This window comes from Panthera pardus, unplaced genomic scaffold (genome assembly GCF_024362965.1).
Source record: "Panthera pardus isolate Hobbes unplaced genomic scaffold, ASM2436296v1 HiC_scaffold_10, whole genome shotgun sequence".
In the NCBI taxonomy this organism is placed as follows: domain Eukaryota; kingdom Metazoa; phylum Chordata; class Mammalia; order Carnivora; family Felidae; genus Panthera; species Panthera pardus.
The window spans coordinates 66,983,075-67,003,130 of record NW_026526655.1 but is presented as its reverse complement, the minus strand read 5'-3'; the positions used below and the strand labels follow the sequence as shown (position 1 = coordinate 67,003,130).

Sequence of the window (20,056 nt, the reverse complement as noted above, 5' to 3'; positions counted from 1 at the left end):
ACCACGGATAGCGTTACCACACAGCAACCAATGATCAACGCTCTGGGATATCAAAAGACTAGAGTAGGGGGAATTTTAGTTCATACACCTGTCCCCAAATTTGAATGGTATTGTGAAAAAATGGAAAGAAAGCTGTCCATCTTTTTGTTTAGAAATTTAAGAATGAACCAGATCTTCATAATTGACGATAGAAAAATTAAACAAATATACATTGAACACATAATATGCTCAGTATAATGGACATTATTTCCCAAATTCATTCTCGTAATAATTTATTTTTTCTCCCATCCTGGTACTACATAACTACACACTTACTACAATTATCAAATTCCATATAGCACATAATTTGATATCTGTATATTTTGAAATATCTTTAAAAGCTTGGGTTGTCTAAAGATTTTCTAGTTTGCCTTTTAGTAATTTCATTACCTGCATTAACTTTAATCCTCCAAAATTGCCCCCAAATAACAAAAGTAACAACATAACAAAGAATTTCTCTAGTAGTAAAAACTTAAACAACTTCTCCACAAAAAAGTACCAGTAAAGATAAAGTTGGCATCTAAAATCATTTTATAGGAGTAGGAGATACATGTTACTTTTTCAGGTTGAGTTGAGTAAGTCTTAAGGTAAACATTAAGTTTGTAATGCTATGAAAAGCTTCCATTTAGTTTAAATATAATGTAAGTAAATTTAACTAAACCCCAAAAGTAGGATTACAAATTTTAAAAATGTATACTCTAATGCTTCCTAAATGTTTAATTTACAATTAATTAAGGTAGTTGATTTGAAATACAGTGGAATTATGTGCTATATACACCATTTAATCAAGCTTGCTAAAAGTAGCATTGCCAAAGGATCTTGAATGAAAATGGTTCCAGTTTTGGCCAGAAGATGGAGCTGTCATGTAAGATGCAGGCTTATATTTATTTATTTATTTATTTTTCAATTTAGCATGCTGCTTTCTAACAGACAGTGGGTACCATCGAGTGAGCGTCAGAACAGAAAGCTAAGGCAGAAGCAGAGAGGATGCTGCGGTCGTCCTTTCTCGTTTTTTCTTCTTGAGGATGGAACACATGTGAGATTTTATTTTCTGCTTCAGTCAAAATTCTGAAGAACTGCATTGGAGACTATTCTATTCACCACATATATGGATTCTGTGCTATGATTTACAATTCCCTTTATTTCAGGTAAGGCAACATGATTCTACCTTTGATCTATCCATGAATTGTTATCTGTGTTAATAATAATTAAAGTGTGCGCTTTGTAAGCTTGGATTTAGATCTGAAAGATGGAAAAGCTCTAATTCTAGCTGCCCTGGATCTTTAAATCTTCCTGCATTGAAATGAGATTTGACTCTGACATGTTGTATTTTAATATTTCTTTGGCTTTCTGGCCTTTAGTGCCCATCTGTGACTACATTTGTGTACCTTTTGAAGGTAAAGCTTTCAAAGTGAAGGATGGGTCTTCCTCTCACAAGGGAAATACTGCTCCTTAATGCAGTGAACAAATTGTAGAGATGTAATGAAGCAGATTAACATGGCAGTGGCTTTGCCAAAGCCCAGGGCTGAGCCTTGTGATAGACGCCTCAAAGGCACGCCAACATTCTGAGCCCAAAGGCCTTCTAAACAATTCCTGCCGGCTATGATGGTATGGATTAGTTACGTGGGTTTTTCTTTTTCCATTTTAGAAAAAATATGTAAGTCATTTCTCCCATGAAATATTTGTATAATGTCTTTAACAGACTTGGAATGACAGTACAGACCCCCTCCCCTCCCTCTCCTAGTATGGATGTAAGGAGTAAACTGAAAACAAATTAATTGCTGAGAAAATGGATATTGCTTAGATTTTGGTGGATGTGTGATGGTAGGACTGTGCCATTTAAACTAGTTGATATTGTGTAAGGTGCTCACATTTTAAATATTTTTGGTCATGTTGCATTAGCTGTGCTAAAAGATGGAATGACTCAGGAGCTGGAAATTGCATGCAACAGCCTTGCTTTTCTCTGCTGCTTCTCATGACTTCTCCCTAAATCCTCTTTTCATTGTTATCAAGTTAATGGGGAGAGAGCAATTTAGAAACCCCACATTTAAAAGTCCTAATTGTCATTTATATCAATTTTAAGTGAAAATTTAAAACATTCAAAAATTATTTTTGTGAGATTGTTTTGAAGTGCCTCATTTTCTTCTCTTTGGGAAGAGTAGTGTGTGTGTACATTAGTGTGTGTGTGTGTGTGTGTGTGTGTGTGTGTGTGTGTGTGTGTGATGGTGGTGGTAGAGGTGGCAGGTAGTAGGGGTGCATTGGTATGTTTCTATCTTACTCATCGTTTTTCTATAAAGAGGTAGTTGTGCTGTGTCAGAGGTTGTGCAAGCTATGGGGAAAGATTTTATAGACTGGTTCGAACCACCAAGGGAAAAAGATCCATTCTTTGGACATGTGAGGCCTATAAGGAAATTTAAGTTCCACATAGTTCTGTACACATGGCAATTTTTAGAACCACAGATTTTTAACATTTATTTATTTCATTGTTTTAAAATAACTGCAGCAGTGAGATTCAGTTTTCCATAGCCACATGCTAAATTAGATTCAGAGACAAGACTAGAACACAGATTGACAGTTTTCAATGTATTTCATAGCAGTAACACAATTTACCTCTAATGTGGACATATCCAAATGGCATATACCAGGTGTGCTGATATTGACTATATGTGTGTGTGTCTGCTAATTCTATGAAATAGAGCTTCTGTCAAAGTATACATTATGTTATTTAATGGCATATTATATGCACTACTCAATTGTCTCAGGGCTCTTGACAAAGCACCCAGGAAAATTAGTCTAAGACAACGACTATGGAGACTCTGTTTCTTAGTATTCTCCTTCCCCATTCGATGAGGTACATTATTCTATTCTTTGACCATAAATGATATGGATGGCAACATACTAACTCACATCTCTATTCCTTCTACCTAATAAGTGTGGACAATACATATAGATTAGTCTATTGATGCTCACAAAAACATCATCTCATGCTCTGGCCTTCCCCCACCTTTTTTTTTTTTCACTTACTGAAAGCACAGACTGTGCCCTACTTTTGCAATATCTTGAGAAAGGAAAGGGATTAAATAAAATGTGTCACTTCCACAACAATATTTATTGAGTACCATGCATCTACCAAGAACTAGCCATGGTAGAGATTGAGACATAAACAAAGGTGTGGAGTGTTCTTCATGGAATTTAGCATGGAAATGTATATGCACAAATAGTACTATCACTCAAAATATTACCAACATCAAAATAAGAGTGACAAAAGGTGAGAAGGTGAACAGAGCAGGTATATAAGCACCTATCTTGTGCCAGGCACTGTGTTACATCCTGAGATTCAAAATAAGTTAAGAGTCAACATTTCTGTCCATGGGGAGCTTAGAACCCAGAGAAAACAATTTTAAGAGGATATAATAGTTAAATTAGATCTTTAAGAGTGAGTGGGTTATATGGAGCACCTGAATGGCTCAGTTGGTTCAGAGCATCTGACTCTTGGTTTCAGCTCAGGTCATGATTTCATGGTTCGTGAGTTAGAACCCCAAGTCGGGCTCCGCCCTGAAAGTGCAGAGCCTGGTTGGGATTCTCCCTCCCTCTCTCTCTGTCTCTACCCTGCTCACATGCATACTCTCTCTCTCAAAATAAATAAATAAACTTAAAAAAAAAGAATGAGTGGGTTATAAACAAATAAATGTAGAAAGTTGTTCATTCCAGGCACAAAGGAGTGAGGCAGGCAAATACAAGGCAATAGAGAACTATAAAACGTTATACAGAGAAATTACAGAGAATGGTAAATAAGCCAATCTGAATGAAGCCTGAGAATGTTGTGCTGTTTTTCTCCTCCCTGCCCCCACCCCCGCACCAAAAGTAAAGATAATGAATTTGGCTTTTGATGATATGCATTTGGCATAATAACACATACTCTAAGATAAAGATGTTCTGTAAGAGGGTAAAAACAATTGTGTTAACAGTGTGAAAATTTTATGCCCATAGATTAGAAAGAAAGCTGAATATATGAGTGTGTATGAAGCTGTGGTAAGAATTAGATCACAGTAAATGAACATCAGTGAGAAATAAAAGTGAAGGAAAAATGACTTTGGTGTAACTTTAAGATTAGGTGGAGTGGGGGCACCTGCACAGCTCAGTCAATTGAGCCTCCGACTCTTTGATCTCAGCTCAGGTCATAACTTCCCAGTTTGTGGAATCGAGCCCTGTGGCAGTCTCTGTGCTGATAGCATGGCGCCTGCTTGGGACTCTCTCTCTCTCCTTCTCTCTCTCTGCCCCTCCCTCCCTCTCAAAATAAATAAACTTTAAAAAAAAGATTAAATTGGGACACCTGGGTGGGTCAGTCCATTGAGCCTCCGACTTCAGCTCAGGTCATGATTTCATGGTTCCTGAGTTCAAAACCTGCATAGGGCTCACTGCTCTCAGCATGGAACCCACTTGGGATCCTCTGTCCCCCCCTTTCTCTGCTTCCCACCCCTGCTCACACACTCTGTCTCAAAAATAAACATTAAAAGAAAAAAAAAAAGATTAGGTGGAGTGAAAAGAGTCCAGAAAGAATATTAATTAATTGTGGGAAAGTAATGGGAGAGATTGGAGGAATAAGAATTTCCCAGGAAAGAAAGCAAGTAAACTGACTACTAAAATAAGAATCAGAAACATTAGCAAACCCATAAAGTGGTTGATTAACAAAAGAATAGGTTTGGAGCTGATGGACTCCATTATTATTATTAGGTCGTGGATGGGTTTTAAGGAGAAGAGGTTTAGTAGATTTGCAGAGACAGGGGCTTGGACCTAGGACAAAATGGGAAATGAGAAAGCTGAAGAGTAATTTTAAATTTTAAGACATCTACCAGTGAACATAAAGAGAGATAACATTTTCTATCTGAGCGGGAAGGTACTGTTGAGTGAAATTTGATTTTAGTCAGGATTAGAAAAACCTCAGCTCCTTCATAAAATAAAGATATGAAATCAGTAGAGAGAAATTGAGGAAAGAAGAAACAAAAAATAAAGTGAAGTCCTACAGGCAATGAAAAAGGGAAGGTTCCAGAATGTTTTTTCTTTGAGATAGGAAGAAGGGATAGAAGGTGATAAAAAGGAAAGCTGATGTAACTCGCTTTAGGTGCCCTGTACTTGGAAATTAAAACCTTGCCTGTAAGATAAATATCTCTTCTATTTAAATCAGTTGGTTCTTCAAAAAAAGGCTATTTGAGAGGTATGTGGACTTTCTGGAAGAAATAATTAATTCTCAGTAGCAAAACACTTTCCAATAGAGCAGTTTTTAGTTTCATTAATCCTCGAATTGGAAACTAACTCTGTTTCCCATTAGGCTTGTTATACATACTTCAGTTACCTATTTCTCACAGAATGACCTGTTTAAAAACAGGTTCTATTTTAAACTTTCTTGGGATTAGACCAACATATATCTATTATACATATCTAATTGGATTATTTTTATTAGGTATAATTAACATACAGTGTTATATTAGTTTCCGGTGTGCAACATACGGATTTAACAATTCTATACCTTACTCAGTCCTCATCACGATAAGTATAGTTACCATCTGTCACCAAACAATGTTATTACAATATTATTGATTCTATTTCCTATGCTATACTCATCCATGCTTTTTCCAGCTTGTAGAAGTAACCCACGTTCCTCAGCTTTTGGCCAAATCGCTCTGGCCTCTGACTCCATCCTCACATCTTTTCTCTAATTTGATGATCATAGATAGGCTAGTTTGCTAGCATCTGAATTAATGATTCAACCTCATGCATTTGCCTCTCTGTTTCATTTTGCATTTTTACAAGGATATGTATGAAGAGAAAGAAAAGAAAGTAATTACAAAGTTTCTTCCCTTAGGCAAACTAACCTCCTTTATGAATCTTCCTTCCAGAAGTTCTTTTTCCCTTTCTACTGACAGCTGCATCTTCCGTAGATCTCCTCTAGGCATTCCCTTGCACTGACATGCCAGGGGATGGCAATGTGAAGCCTGGAAAAAGGCACAAGTATGATGAAAAATCCCATCCTTCACACAGAAAGAAGCCTTTGAAATAGCTGCTTTCTCAGTATAGATGAATGCAGAAGTTTAATTTAGAATGGGTGGGACAGAAAGATCACCTTTTTGTTTCTAGACTTGATTTTATCCCACTGTGTGGCAAGCCTGGCAGGTCAGTGAAAAGGGCAGAAGTAGGTGCTTAGGTGGAAATACAGACTTGGAAGACTTCTCTTCCCTCAGGGCTGACCTTGGGCAACACTGTAAAGGCAGACTCGCCCCACCGTCTTCTTCCCAAACTTCTTTTTGTGGAGGTCACTTCTAGACATCCTGATAACTACCTCATTCAGTTTCTAAGCTTAATAAATGATTTCATCTTTATTTAGCTTCAATTCCCAGGCATTAAAATATTACGATAGAATTTAGCTTTTATCTGTGTTCATTTTTATTCTATTGTTATTAAGAAATTAAGGTTATTACTGACAGCTATGGAAGCCTTAGTCTTTGTCCATTTCAGAACATTTGATGTTTATTTTTCTTCGTCTTTTCTTCACTAGCAGTGCAGAAACTTTTGGTGGTATGGATGGGATAGCTGAATTTGAAATAGAAACCTTAACTCAAGTGTAATTCCATTAACAGCTGCTGTGCACCCATAGGAGGGTCATGGGCAATGCTAATCATACGGCAAACCTAAGTTGTCACTTCTCAGCTCAGACTTTCACAGGGATTCAATTCTATATTTGGTTTTGTTATTAATTTCCTTTGAAAATTGTTTATTTTATAGTATTATAATTTTATAATAGGTCATACAAAATACAAAGCAGGTCTTGGAATAACATTTTTTCAGATTTCTGCTCTAAACAAACATCCTAGAAGGTATACATCAAAGTCTTCTAAAATTTCCATTCAAAAACTTTTCTGACAAAGGTCACAAATGCTTTCAATATCAACTCCAAACCACTTTTGGATCCTGCCATTGGGGGAAAAAAAATCCCCCCATTATATTCCCTGACTTTATCACTTTTGGCTTTGTAAATTTTTTTTTCAATATATGAAATTTATTGTCAAATTGGTTTCCACGCAACACCCAAGGCTCATCCCAAAAGGTGCCCTCCTCAATACCCATCACCCACCCCCCTCCCTCCCACCCGCCATCAACCCTCACTTTGTTCTCAGTTTTTAAGAGTCTCTTATGCTTTGGCTCTCTCCCACTCTAACCTCTTTTTTTTTTTTTCTTCCCCTCCCCCATGGGTTTCTGTTAAGTTTCTCAGGATCCACATAAGAGTGAAAACATATGGTATCTGTGTTCTCTGTATGGCTTATTTCACTTAGCATAACACTCTCCAGTTCCATCCATGTTGCTACAATTGGCTTTGTAAATTTTTAATGCATCTTATTCAGTGTTCTTTAAACACTGATGATAGTTATAAACAAGTTTATATCAAACGGAAACCAATTTGGGAAAAAATTCAAGAGATTTAACATAGGCTTTACCTTTTAAAATGCTATGGATTTGGATTTTGCAGTTACTTCACAGGTCTCTTACCTGTAGAATACAAGTTTAGTATGATTGTCTATTTTTTTAACTGTAATAAAAGTAAGATTTATGAAAAAAATAGTTTGCTTATGTTGGTGAAAGATCTTTCTAGGACTCAGAAAAGAAGTCATAATGCCAGTGAAGTCAAATAAGATCTTTAATGATCAAAATGTAACTTCATATTACAATGATTTTAAGAAACATTCAAATTTTATATACATTGTGATGATAATGATGAATACCATTAGCAATATAGTAGGGCTTATTGAAATACTATTTCCATGTAGGAAGAGATAACCAGCATCAAGAACATCATATGAAATCATACTGCATCTCAAATGCTACTCATTTGTGTCCCTATAATATTCATTCTTATTGCATTTGGGTATAGAGAAATTAGAGGTAGAGGGAAGCTGAAGTGGAGGTAGATTTTGCAAATCAAAAGGGTAGATTTTTCCTGGTAATATTCCATTAAAGTTTTAAGTCAATACATTTATTTGGAGGAAAATGTAACTATACTAATAATAAAAAAAACTTTTGGGGGCACCTGGGTGGCTCAGTTGGTTGAGTGTCCAAATTTGGCTCAGGTTATGATCTCGTGGTTCATGGGTTCAAGCCCTACATCTGGCTCTGTGCCTACAGCTCAGCACAGATTCTCTGTCTCCCTCTCTCTCTGCCCCTCCCCTGCTCACACCATGTGTCTCTCTCTTTCAATAATAAATAAACATTAAAAAATTTTTTTTTAATAATAACAACACTTTTCTATCATGTAAGGAGCTTTGGTTACTTGTTAAAATTCTGGAGAAATAGTTTAAGAATCCAAGATATTTAAATATATTTCATTTATCAGAATGTGCTAAGAGATTTTTGAGTGTAAGAATATCATAATTTTAGTTAACTTTGTTTCTGCTTGCTAAAATATCATTTTTCACTGGAATAAAATGATCTTAGGAAGCAGTCATCCTCAAGGAGTATTTTGAATTGTTAGAATTATTATTAAAGTTTGGAACGATTAAATCTTGTATTAGTATCTAGGATTGGTTGATATTATAATATGCCTTCCTCATGAACATGTCTTGATGGTATTAGCAAATAAGCATGCAATTATGTGACTGCATAATTGTGCCCTGTTACAGCTTGTGTTGGTTGGTAATGTATGGGACAATGACAATGCAACAAGAAAGTTCCTATTAGGCTTTGTATAAAGAATAGTGGATTGGTTGGAATATCATGAAAAATAAAAGGTTTATGACAGATTATGGTAAGAGAAGACTGACACTCTCTCCCTTCTTTGAATAACTGATATCAAAAGGTGAAATATGTAAGGCATGAAGTAAGCCAGCCAGAGGCCAACTGGATAGTATCTCTATCAACCCAGAATTAGGAGCTATGATGCTTTCTTCTTTGTGTGTCTCAGCTGGATTGAGCAACAATGGTGGCCCAGAAATTGTCAGGCAACTAGAATAATGCCAGAGAAGTACCCAGACTTACTTTTGCTATTTTCTGCATAAACAGTCCCAGAAGTCTGGAGAGCCTACTTATTTAGACAGAGTGACCATAGCATATCATCTTAACTTTAGGATGTAGTCTGTTAATTTCTCAAGAACAACGTATTTCAGGACTATCTCAGGAAAAGTGTGGTATATGGTCATCACGTTTCTAACAGTTGGAAAAGAGGAAAGTCAAAAAAGGACTATGCCATGTTTTCTATTTGCTCACTCTACATAAATTAATGGCCCGTGATTTAGGTGCTTAGGTGTCAGAAAGTTAAAATGTAAAATGGCCCATCAATTTAGACAAAGAATATTCAGTGAGCTGCTCAGTTACTGGCCTTGCTAAAATCTACCAACTGAAATCTCTAATGACTCTTATTGAATCCTTAGCTATATCACCAGGAATGACATAATTTTATGAATTTTGAGCCTGACTTTCTAAGGAAGTCGGTTGTTTGCAGAAACAACCGTGTTAGTAAATACATCCTGTTATTACCAACCTAGACTCAGCTGAAAGAAGCGGAGTACAGGAAATTCTTTTGCACTCGATATAGCTTATTCACAGTTTTTCAGGAAAAAGATCTGTATGGATGGCTCCCAGCATAAATCCTATATCCTCAGAATCAGAATGGTCTATATCCCCAGGAATTTCAAGGTGAAATGAGAGCTACTAAGATAAAAGTAATAATTTGCACAAAACCTATGAGAATGTTCAATTCTGACAACTTGGTGGATTGAACATAGAATTCATTTGCCAACATCTAGAAACTCTAGATAAAACACAATAAAAATGCTTTAAAATGCATAGTTAAGTTCCAAATAAATAAAAAGAAGCCTTCGATAATCAAAAATAAAGTGATAACTAAAACCTGAGTAATAAACATGAAAGCTGACCCAGGGATCTGAGGAGTAGAAGGAGGTACATAATATCTAGAAAAAAGTCCAAATTCCCAGAGGGTTTAGTTTCAAAGTCTGTGCAAGTATAAATAAGGCTGAAGTCTTAACTTGTAACATCAGAAGTTGCAATTGAGAACCACTGAATAGAGCACAGAGCCTCAAGAAGTTGTGTTTTTCACTGAAATGAGAATTAAAAAATATAATCAGCAATTCAAAGAAACTTGCCTCTGTCGTGTCTTTCAAGAAAAAAAAAAAGTTTTTTAGAAAGAATTAAAACTCAGGCACTGCCTCAAATCACTTCTGAATCTGGTCATATACTATTCTGTGGAAAGGAATTCCTCAGTGTCTAAAGTAACATAAAAATCAGTATCAGGCCAATGATAGTTTGGAATGCTTGGCAGAAGCAGTTGCAAAATTGCTAAGTCAGTGTAAATCTAAATCATTATAAATTATTGTAAAATCATTTTTTCAAATCTTAGGTCTTAAAGGAAGAAAAAAACTTAAGATAAACTCACAATGAAAAATTACATACTGTATGAGAAATAAACCTCCATAAGGGACGTTCAGCAGGCATAACCAAAATGATACATTTCATCTGCGGAATATGGGATAATAAAATAATCTAAAATAAGCAATAAATAAGCATGTTCAAAATGATTAAAATTATTAGGGAATAGAAACAAAACACTATGCAATACGAATAGGCCAATATTGAGAAAAAGAAGTCAAATAGAAATTTGTAAATGAAAATGATAAAAACCAGGTGCCCCAAGAATTAGCATTTAAAACTGAAGGAATGAATTTAACAGTATGATACAGCTGAAATAAGAATTAAAGATTTGTAGATGGATGTGAGGATTTACCCAAAGTACATAAATGTCATTTTTGACATTAAAAAATATGATAAGTAGGGGCGCCTGGGTGGCTCAGTCAGTTAAGCCTCCGACTTCAGCTCAGGTCATGATCTCACTGTTTGTGGGTTCAAACCCCATATCAGGCCCTGTGCTGACAGCTCAGAGCCTGGAGCCTGCTTCACATTCTGTGTTTTCCTCTCTCTCTGCCCCTCCCCTGCTCACACTCTGTCTCTCTCTCTCTCTCAAAATAAATAAACATTAAAAAACATATATGATAAGTAGAATTAAAATGTTCAGCAACCTAACCGATGTTCTAGAGATAACTGAGTTAATGGGGGAGATTTGATATTTGTAAAGATTAAATAGAGAAAATTCCAGTACTGATAAAAGACATGTTTCCTTGGATAGAAGAAACATAAACCATGAGACTTTCTGTCTTCAAACCTAGACATTATTCTTAGTCATTAGATATTTATTAGTATAAAAAAAAGGCATAAAGTAGGAAATGTTACTTGGGATCCAGTAAAGGAAGCCAATAGTATGAGGCAAGGATGTATAAACAGTTAAGCACACTAGACAAGAAAGAGCAATTTAAGAACAGCAACAGAAGGGCCAGAAATAGAAGGGGCACACCTGAACCAAATCGGATGGTTCTGGAACAAATTACTTAAAACTACTCATCTGGTTTCATGGTTGGCCAAAGACTACCTAAAGCAGTCAAGGCAACAAAATGGGACTGGTCATAATTCTGGAGATATATTTCTTATGTGATGTTATGAATTTGTTCCTTTTTAAAATTTCATCTTGACTTCTTTTGTCATATTAGTTCAGATTCTCAGAAGAGATAAGATATGGTACAATGGAAGACTCCTTTATACTCAATATTGATCCCATTCCTATTACTCCCTTCTCAGGTAACAGCTATTTTGAACTTCATGAACGATCTTTATATTTGTATTTTAAAATTATGGCCCACACAACTTGCACGCATATATAATATGAAGCACTGTTTTACATGTTTTAAAATCTTTATATAAGTGGTATTATACTGAAAGTATCTCTTCACATTTTGCTTTTTACCCTCAACATGTTGTTTTTGAGAATTGAGATTATGATATGGGGACGTAAGATTCAGTAACTTCTTTTTAAAAAAATTTTTTTAACATTTATTCATTTTTGAAAGACAGAGAGAGACAGAGTATGAGTCGGGAAGGGGCAGAGAGAGAGAAAGACACAGAATCCAAAGCAGGCTCCAGGCTCTGAGCTGTCAGCACAGTGCCCCACATAGGGCTCGAACTCACAGACCGTGAGATCATGACCTGAGCTGAAGTCGGATGCTCAACTGACTGAGTCACCCAGGTGCCCCCAGGTTCAGTAAATTCTACTGATGTATAACTTTCCATTATAGGAACATATCATAAATTATAATTCCATAATGATGGATAGTTTTTTTACTATTAAAACAGTGTTTCCATGAGCCTCTTTATTTATTATTTTTCACCTACATGTGAATTTGTGTAGCGGGTCAAACATCCTGCTTGACAGTTTGACTCTTTTGACTGTAGTCCAAATGATTGGTCAATAGTCCAAATTTCTACCATCAACATTATAATAGTTGTAATCAACTTTCTTTTACAGAAGGTAAACCCATTATAAATTTTGGAGAAAGTAAATGGAAAAATACTTATCAACTTGATAGTATCTATCAGCACTTAAAAGATACTTATCTTTTGATCCAACATTTTCACTTCTAGGAACTGGTTTTATAGGTATACTCACACATGGCATTCATTACAGCATTGTTTGTTAATTGCAAAAACCTGGGAATCACCTACCTATCCACTAATGGGGGGCGGGTTTGATCAATTGTGATACAAATATATAACAAATATTATCTAGATATTAAAAATAATTTTAGGTCTTATATACTGATGTGGAAAATGATCAAAAAATATTGTGAATTGAAAAAAGCAGGTTTCATAACCTTGTGTATGGTGTTATCTGTGGGGAAAAAAAGAAAAATAAACCTGTTATAATTACATATATTGATATATATTTACATATGTTTAGAAACATTTTGTATGAATATACAAAGAGTCTTTAACAGTGGTTATTCTGGAGCTCTGGATTTGTATGGGGAGACTGGTATGTAGGATATTTATTTTTATTTTATTTTCCTTTATTAATTTTCCACATTTAATAGTAATCATGCATTTCTTTTGCAGATTAAAAACACAAATAAAATGTTACCCACTATTTGGCACATGATAATATTTTTCCTTTTATGTGTAAATATTATAATTTGTATCACAGTATTTTTTTATTGTCGATCCATGCTGCTTGGATATAGTTTAATAATATTTTATGAGATTATATTACATAATTATATTATATAATTATATAATTATATTACATTAATTAATCAGATTATATTATAATAATATTAAATGAGATTTTTCTGCAGGGGTTTTATTTTGTGTGTACTTTATTCTTTCTTTCTCTTTCTTTTTAGCATCACAAAACTATTCAAACTTAAAAGCAAAACCAGGACAAAATATTGATGCAGAATATTTGTGCATTTGGATATGCATCTTCTTAGGAATTTGCACAAATATGTAATTCTTCAAAACTAGGAATTGGCTTTAAATTCACTGGCACTATCTCCAGCCTGACTCCCCCCTACCTAAAACCTTGGTAATTCCAGTTTGTGTATAGATGGCCTTTCTATACACAAACCTAAATTACCAACTTAGTTCTCTAGGTTTCTTAAATTCCTTTCCTCCAATGGTTGTATTCTTTACCCTTCCTGAGACACGCACCCCCATGTTGTACCTTAAACATCTTTTTTTGCCAATAACTGTGACCTGACTGTGATCTCTACTTCCTGCATTCTGCACCACCTATCTTTCCAGTTCATTTCATCTTGAACCCCAATTTAAAGAACCCTTTAACTCAATCAAGACACCAGTGCTTTGATCTTACACTTTCACTGTCCCTCACTTACTTAATGTCATCTTTACTTTTATTGAATATATTAAATTCCATGGTCATTCATAATAATCACTCCTTACATACACATACACACTTAAACTACCCCCTGCTTTTAAGTTTATTTATTTATTGCACATGTGCACACAAGTGGGAGAGGGGCAGAGAGAAAAGGGAGAGAGAAAATCCCAAATGGGCTCTGCACTGTTAGCCCGGAGTCCCATGTGGGACTCAAACTCACAAACCTCGAGTGATACCAAGAGTCAAAGGCTCTGAGGCACCTAGGTGGCTCCGTCGGTTAAGCGTCCGACTTGGGCTCAGGTCATGATCTCATGGTTTGTGAGTTCGAGCCCCGAGTCGGGCTCTGTGCTGACAGCTCAGGGCCTGGAGCTTGCTTCTGATTCTGTGTCTCCCTCTCTCTGGGCTACTCCCCTACTCACTCAAAATAAATAAAGATTTAAAAAAATTAAAAAAAAAAAAAAGAGTTGGAGGCTCAACTGACTGAGCCACCCAGATACCCTCACCCCTTTTTAATTGTCTGCCAAAAACTCCATCCTAGTTATATCCAGCTCTCCCCACTCCATGCCTGCATCCATGCAGCTGGACAGAAGCACTAACCTCAAATGGTCCCTTGATGCTGCCCAGCGATCATACCACTGTTCCCCAGACCTCCCACTGACCCAGTTTCCTAGACTTGGATTCCACACTTCTCTTTCCTCTTCAGATCACCATTGCCTCCTACCTCATCTTCATTCTCAGTTGACAACTTTGTTTCCTACACTTCTAAGAAAATTGACACAATCAGAAGAGACTTTTCCCTTCAGACTTTTATCACTACATGTACCTCTCTACCGAGTTCTACACCCACATAATCTGACTTCCCACCTGTTACCTTAAATCAACTATCCCTGCTTCTACCTAAAATAATCCCTTTGTCTGTGCACCAGACCTTATTTCTCTATTTCTTCTTACCTATATAAGGGCGTCACTTCAACATTTTTTTTCTCTCTCCTACTTCAGTAATTTCAGCTCTTTAATGTATCATGCAAGCATTTTATTATTGCGCCCATGTTAAAATGATCTTTATTCCTTCATCTACTTCTTGATTTCTTTCCTCCTCTTCGCAAAAATACTTACAAGTGTTCACTGTATTCTCTCTCTCCCTTTTTCTCCCTCATTCCCTTTTAAATCCGCTTTAGTCAGGTTTTCATTTCTACCATTTTACCAAAACAAAACAATTCTCGATAGGAATCCAGTGACCACCACACTATTAAGTTCAGTGGTGGATTCTCTATCTTACTCGATCATCCAGCAGTGTCAGACACGGTGCGTTACTGAATTCCCTTGATACACTTCTTTCCCTTGGATACCAGGACAGCCTATGATCTTGTTTCTTCTTGTTTCACTGTTCATTTCTTCAGAGTCATTTTATTCTTTACTCTGCCTTTCCAGTCACTAATTGGGAGTGCCCCTGGTTTAGTCCCTGATTCTCTTTTCTTCTAGATCCTCATTATTTTCTTGTGATCGCATTGATTCTCAAGGCTTTAACTCTCATACGGATAATTATGACTTCCAAATATGTTTAGCTCCAGTTTTTTGCTGCACTAAAGATTTATGTGTCCAACTGCGTATTTGGCCTATTGATTTGGATATTTAATAGACACCTCAAATTTAACATGCCCTAAACTAAATTTCTGAACTTTTCCCTCCTTAGTCAACCTGCTCCACCCCCAGCCTTCCTCATCTTACTGTTACAGAGGTAACTCCATTCTTCCTATTCCTCCGGTTAAAAACTCCTATGGTTACTTTTGACTATTCTTTTTCTCTCATATCCCGTATACTACTGTATAATTTCTATCTCCTGTGTCAGTAATGTAACCTCCAAATGGGCAGAGATGATTATCTCTTTGGTGTACTGATGTCTCACAAGAGCTTAGAATGTCTTCTGACATAGAGGACTAAAATAATATTTGTTTAATAAATGGATGAATTGTAGTAACGTGCTAAGAAGTACATGTTTTCTCTTTTCACTTTTATTGAGCTAATTCACATTTACAAATGCTTAGAACAGTCTGACTGATTTCTCACTCTGTATTTCTGCCAATAACAGTGAAATGTGTATTAATATTATAAAATCTGGCCTTCCAGAAAGATACAGATATCATTAATACTGGCTACTATCCTATTTCTGACTTATATAAAATTTAGTATGTTTCTCATGGGACCTTATTTGCTTATTTGTCATTGTTCTGGAGTGGGAGCTCCTCAAAGTCAGAAACTTAATCTTCCTGTCTGTCCCTCAAGCGCCTAACCCAGTGCTGGCACATAAGTTTTTTTAAAAAAAATACTGGTTTACCTGTAGTTCTTTTTTTTAATGGAGTCTTTATCTGGTTTTCAGAATGATACTGGCCTCATAGAATGAGTTTGGATGTTTTCCCTTCTTTTCTATTTTTTGTTTTGTTTTGTTTTTTATTACTGATTCAATTTCTTTGTTTTTCATCTGTTCAAGTTTTCTATTTCTTCCTATTCCAGGTTTGGTAGTTTATATGTTTTCTAACTTAATCATAGAATGAAAATACACAAAATTTAATATTGATCCAGCATGTGATATGTGTCCTGAGCTTTCTCTATATAGATTCCTTTAATTCTTACATCAATCCTGAGGAGAATATAGGTCTCATTTTTACAAATGTAATAAAGCTGGTCTTTCATCTGAGACTCCGTTCTCTATCAACCATTGCAATATCCTCGCTATCTACTTTCTAGGGATTATATCATAGATACTAAATCTACTTCCTTATTTAGAGATGACTGGAAAGAATATTTACAATGTCAAATATGGGGGGAATGTTTTGTTTTTATTTACAATTGGAAGCAAATCTTTAGCTTTGTAGTAGTATGTAATTATGTGCTGTCTATTTTGCAGTTAAATTGGGAAAATTGACCTTATATTTTGTGCTTTTAAATCCATAGGTGCTATAATATTATTTACCAAATTTACATAAACCACCAGGATTTTTATCCAGCTTTATTGAGATATAACTGACATATAATACTGTATAAGTTTAAAATATATGGGATGTTTTTTAAATTATTCCTTTAAATTTTTTTTAAGTTTTATTTTTATTTATTTTGAGAGTGGGGGGAGGGCAGAGAGAAAGGGAGAGAGAAGAATCCCAAGCAGGCTCTGTGCTAGCAGCACAGAGCCCAACATGGGACTCGGACTCCTGAACTGTGAGACCATGACCTGTGCCAAAGTCGGAGGCTTAACCAACTGAACCACCTAGGAGCCCTGAGATATATAGTATGTTGATTTGGTATATGTTGCAAAATGATTACTACTGTAGTGTTAGCTAATGCCTCTATCATGTCGCATAATTACCATTACTTTTTTTGTGGTAAGAACATTTAAAATCTATTCTCTTAACAACGTCCAACCATATAATACTTTATTGTTAACTAAAATCACAATGTTGTACATGAATCATCCCCAGAACTCATGCATCTTCTAAATGAAAGTTTATACCCTTTGGCCAAAACCTCCCCATTTTCCCACCCCCCCCCCCCCCCCCCCCCCCGCCGCCGGCCCTGGTAACCACCATTCTAGTCTCCATTTTTCAGAGTTTGCTAATTAGGTTCCACATGTAAATTATATCATATACTATTTGTCTTTGTCCAACCTATTTCACTTAGCACAATCCTCTAAGCCATCCATGTTGTTGCAAATGGCAGGGTTTCCTTCTTTCTCTGAATAATTTCAGTGAATAATATTCCAGTGCGTGTGTGTGTGTATAAAATATATATAGCACATCTTTCTATAATGCTGCAATAAACAAGGAAATGTAAGTACCTTTACAAGATTCTTTTTCCATGTCTTTTGGATAAACACCCAGAGGTAAGTGGAATTGCTGGATTGTATGGTAGTTCTATTTTTAGATACTTGAGGAACCCCCATACTGTTTTTCATAGTGGCTATACCAATGTATATTCCCACCAAGAGTACACAAGGGTTTCCTTTTTCCACATCCTCACCTGCATTTGTTATGGCTTGTCTTTTTGATGGTAGCCATTTTAACAGGTGTGAGATGACATCTCATTGTTGTTTTGCCTTGTATACCCTTGATAATTAGTGATGTTGAGCACTTTTCATGTACTTGTCCATTTGGATGTCTTCTTTCGAAACGTTGCTATTCATGTTTTGCCCATTTTAAAATCAGATTGCTTGCTGTTTTTGTTGCTGTTGTTGTTGAGTTGTAGAAGTTCTTTCCATACTTTGGGTGTTAACCCCTTATTCAATATATGGTTTAAAAATATTTTCTCCCATTCCATAGGTTGCCTTTTTATTTTGTTGATTGCTTCTTTTGCTTCACAGAAGCTTTTTAGTTGATGTAGTCCCACTTACTATTTTTTTTGCTTTTCTTGTTTATGCTTTTGATGTCATAGCCAAAAACATGTTGCTGAGACCAATGTTAAGAAGATTCTCCCCTGTTTTCTTCTAGCAATTTACAGTTTGAGATCTTATGTTTAAGTCTTTAATCTATTTCAAGTTAATTTTTGTGTATGGTATAAGAGAGGGGTCTAATTTGATTCTTCTGTGTGTGATTATCCAGTTTTTTCAAGACCATTTATTGAAGAGAATATTTTCCCCCATTCAGTATTCTTGGCTTCCTTGTCAAATATTAGTTGACTGTATATATGCAGGTTAATTTCTAGGCTCTCAATTCTGTTCCAGTGGTCTATGTGTCTCATTTTACACCATTGCCATACTGTTTTGATCTCTATAGCTTTACAGTAGAGTTTGAAATCAGGAGATGTTATTCCTCTAGTTTTGTTCTTCTTTCTCAGGATTGCTTTGGCTATTTGGGGTTTTCTGTGGTTCCATATAAATTTTAGAATTATTTACTCTATTTCTATGAAAAAATGCCATTGGAGTTTTGATAGGGATTTCATTTAATCTGTAGATGGCTTGGAGTGCCTGGGTGGCTCAGTCAGTTAAGCGTCCAACTTCAGCTCAGGTCATTTTCCTGCAGTTTATGAGTTTGAGCCCTGGGTCAGTTTCTGTGCTGGTAGCTTAGAGGCTGGACCTTGCTTCAGACTCTGTGTCTCCCACTCTCTCTGCCCCATCCCCTACTCCCACTCTCTCTCTCTCAAAAATAAATAAACATTAAAAAATTTAATCTATAGATGGCTTTAGGTAATATGGACATTTTAGCTGTATTAATTCACCCAACCAATGAACACGGGATATCTTTCCATTTGTTTATGCCTCCTTCACTTTCTTTCATCAAAGTCTTGTGTTTTTTCTTTAACTATACAGATCTTTTACCTCCTTGGTTAAATCTATCTTTATGTATTTTATTGTTTTCTATGCTATTGTAAATGGATTGCTTTCTTTATTTCTTTTTCATATAGTTTATTGTTTGAGTATAGAATTGCAGCTGACTTGTGTATGTTGATTTCATACTCTGTAACTTTTATGAATTTGCAGATTACTTCCAACATTTTTTTTTGGTTGTCTTTAGGATTTCCTCTATATAAGATCATATAATTTGCAAACAAAGGCAATTTTACTTTCTCCTTTCTGATTTGGAGGTCTTTTAAATTCTGTATATTTCCTGATTGCTCTGGTTAGGATTTCCAGTGCTATATTGAGTAACAATGTGAGAATGGGCATCCTTGACTTGTTCCTGATTAGAGAAAATGTTTTTAATCTATCACCATTGACTATGATGTTAGCTGTAGGTTTGTTGTATATGCCCTTTATTATGTTGATGTATGTTTCTTCTATACCCAATTTGTGGAGAGTTTAATCATAAAACGATGCTGTATTTTGCTTAATGATTTTTCTGCATCTATTGAGATGATCATATGATTTTCACCTTTCATTCTATTAATGTGGTGTATCACATTATTGAATCACATTATTGATTTGCAAATGCCAAACTTGCTTCCCAGGGATAAATCATGCCTGATCATGGCATATCATCCTTTATTGTGCTAGTGAATTAAGTTTGCTAATATTTTGTTATGAATTTTTGCTTATATATTCTTCAGAGATATCGGTCTATAGTTTTCTTTTCTTGTAGTGTCATTATCTGGCTTTGGTGTCAGGATAATGCTAGCCTTGCCAAATGAGTTTGGGAGTTTTCCCTCCTCTTGAATTTTTTGGAAGAGTTTGAGAAAGATTGGCATTAATTCATCCTTAACCATCTGGTCTTGGGTTTTTCTTTGTTGGGAGATTTTTGATTACTG

At 35.6% G+C, this 20,056-nt stretch overlaps 1 protein-coding gene across 3 annotated transcripts in view; it reads left to right on the top strand.

Annotated features, from left to right (window-relative positions):
- Positions 1 to 961: 961 nt before the first annotated feature.
- LOC109272266 (sodium channel protein type 2 subunit alpha) overlaps positions 962 to 20,056 on the top strand; it is a 138,361-nt gene continuing 119,266 nt past the window's right edge. For all 3 annotated transcript variants that reach the window (XM_019458169.2, XM_019458140.2, XM_019458163.2), the window contains exon 1: positions 962 to 1,187. In XM_019458169.2, coding sequence (XP_019313714.1) covers positions 1,162 to 1,187 — 26 coding nt within the window. In that variant the 5' untranslated portion in view covers positions 962 to 1,161. The remainder of the gene's footprint in view (positions 1,188 to 20,056) is intronic.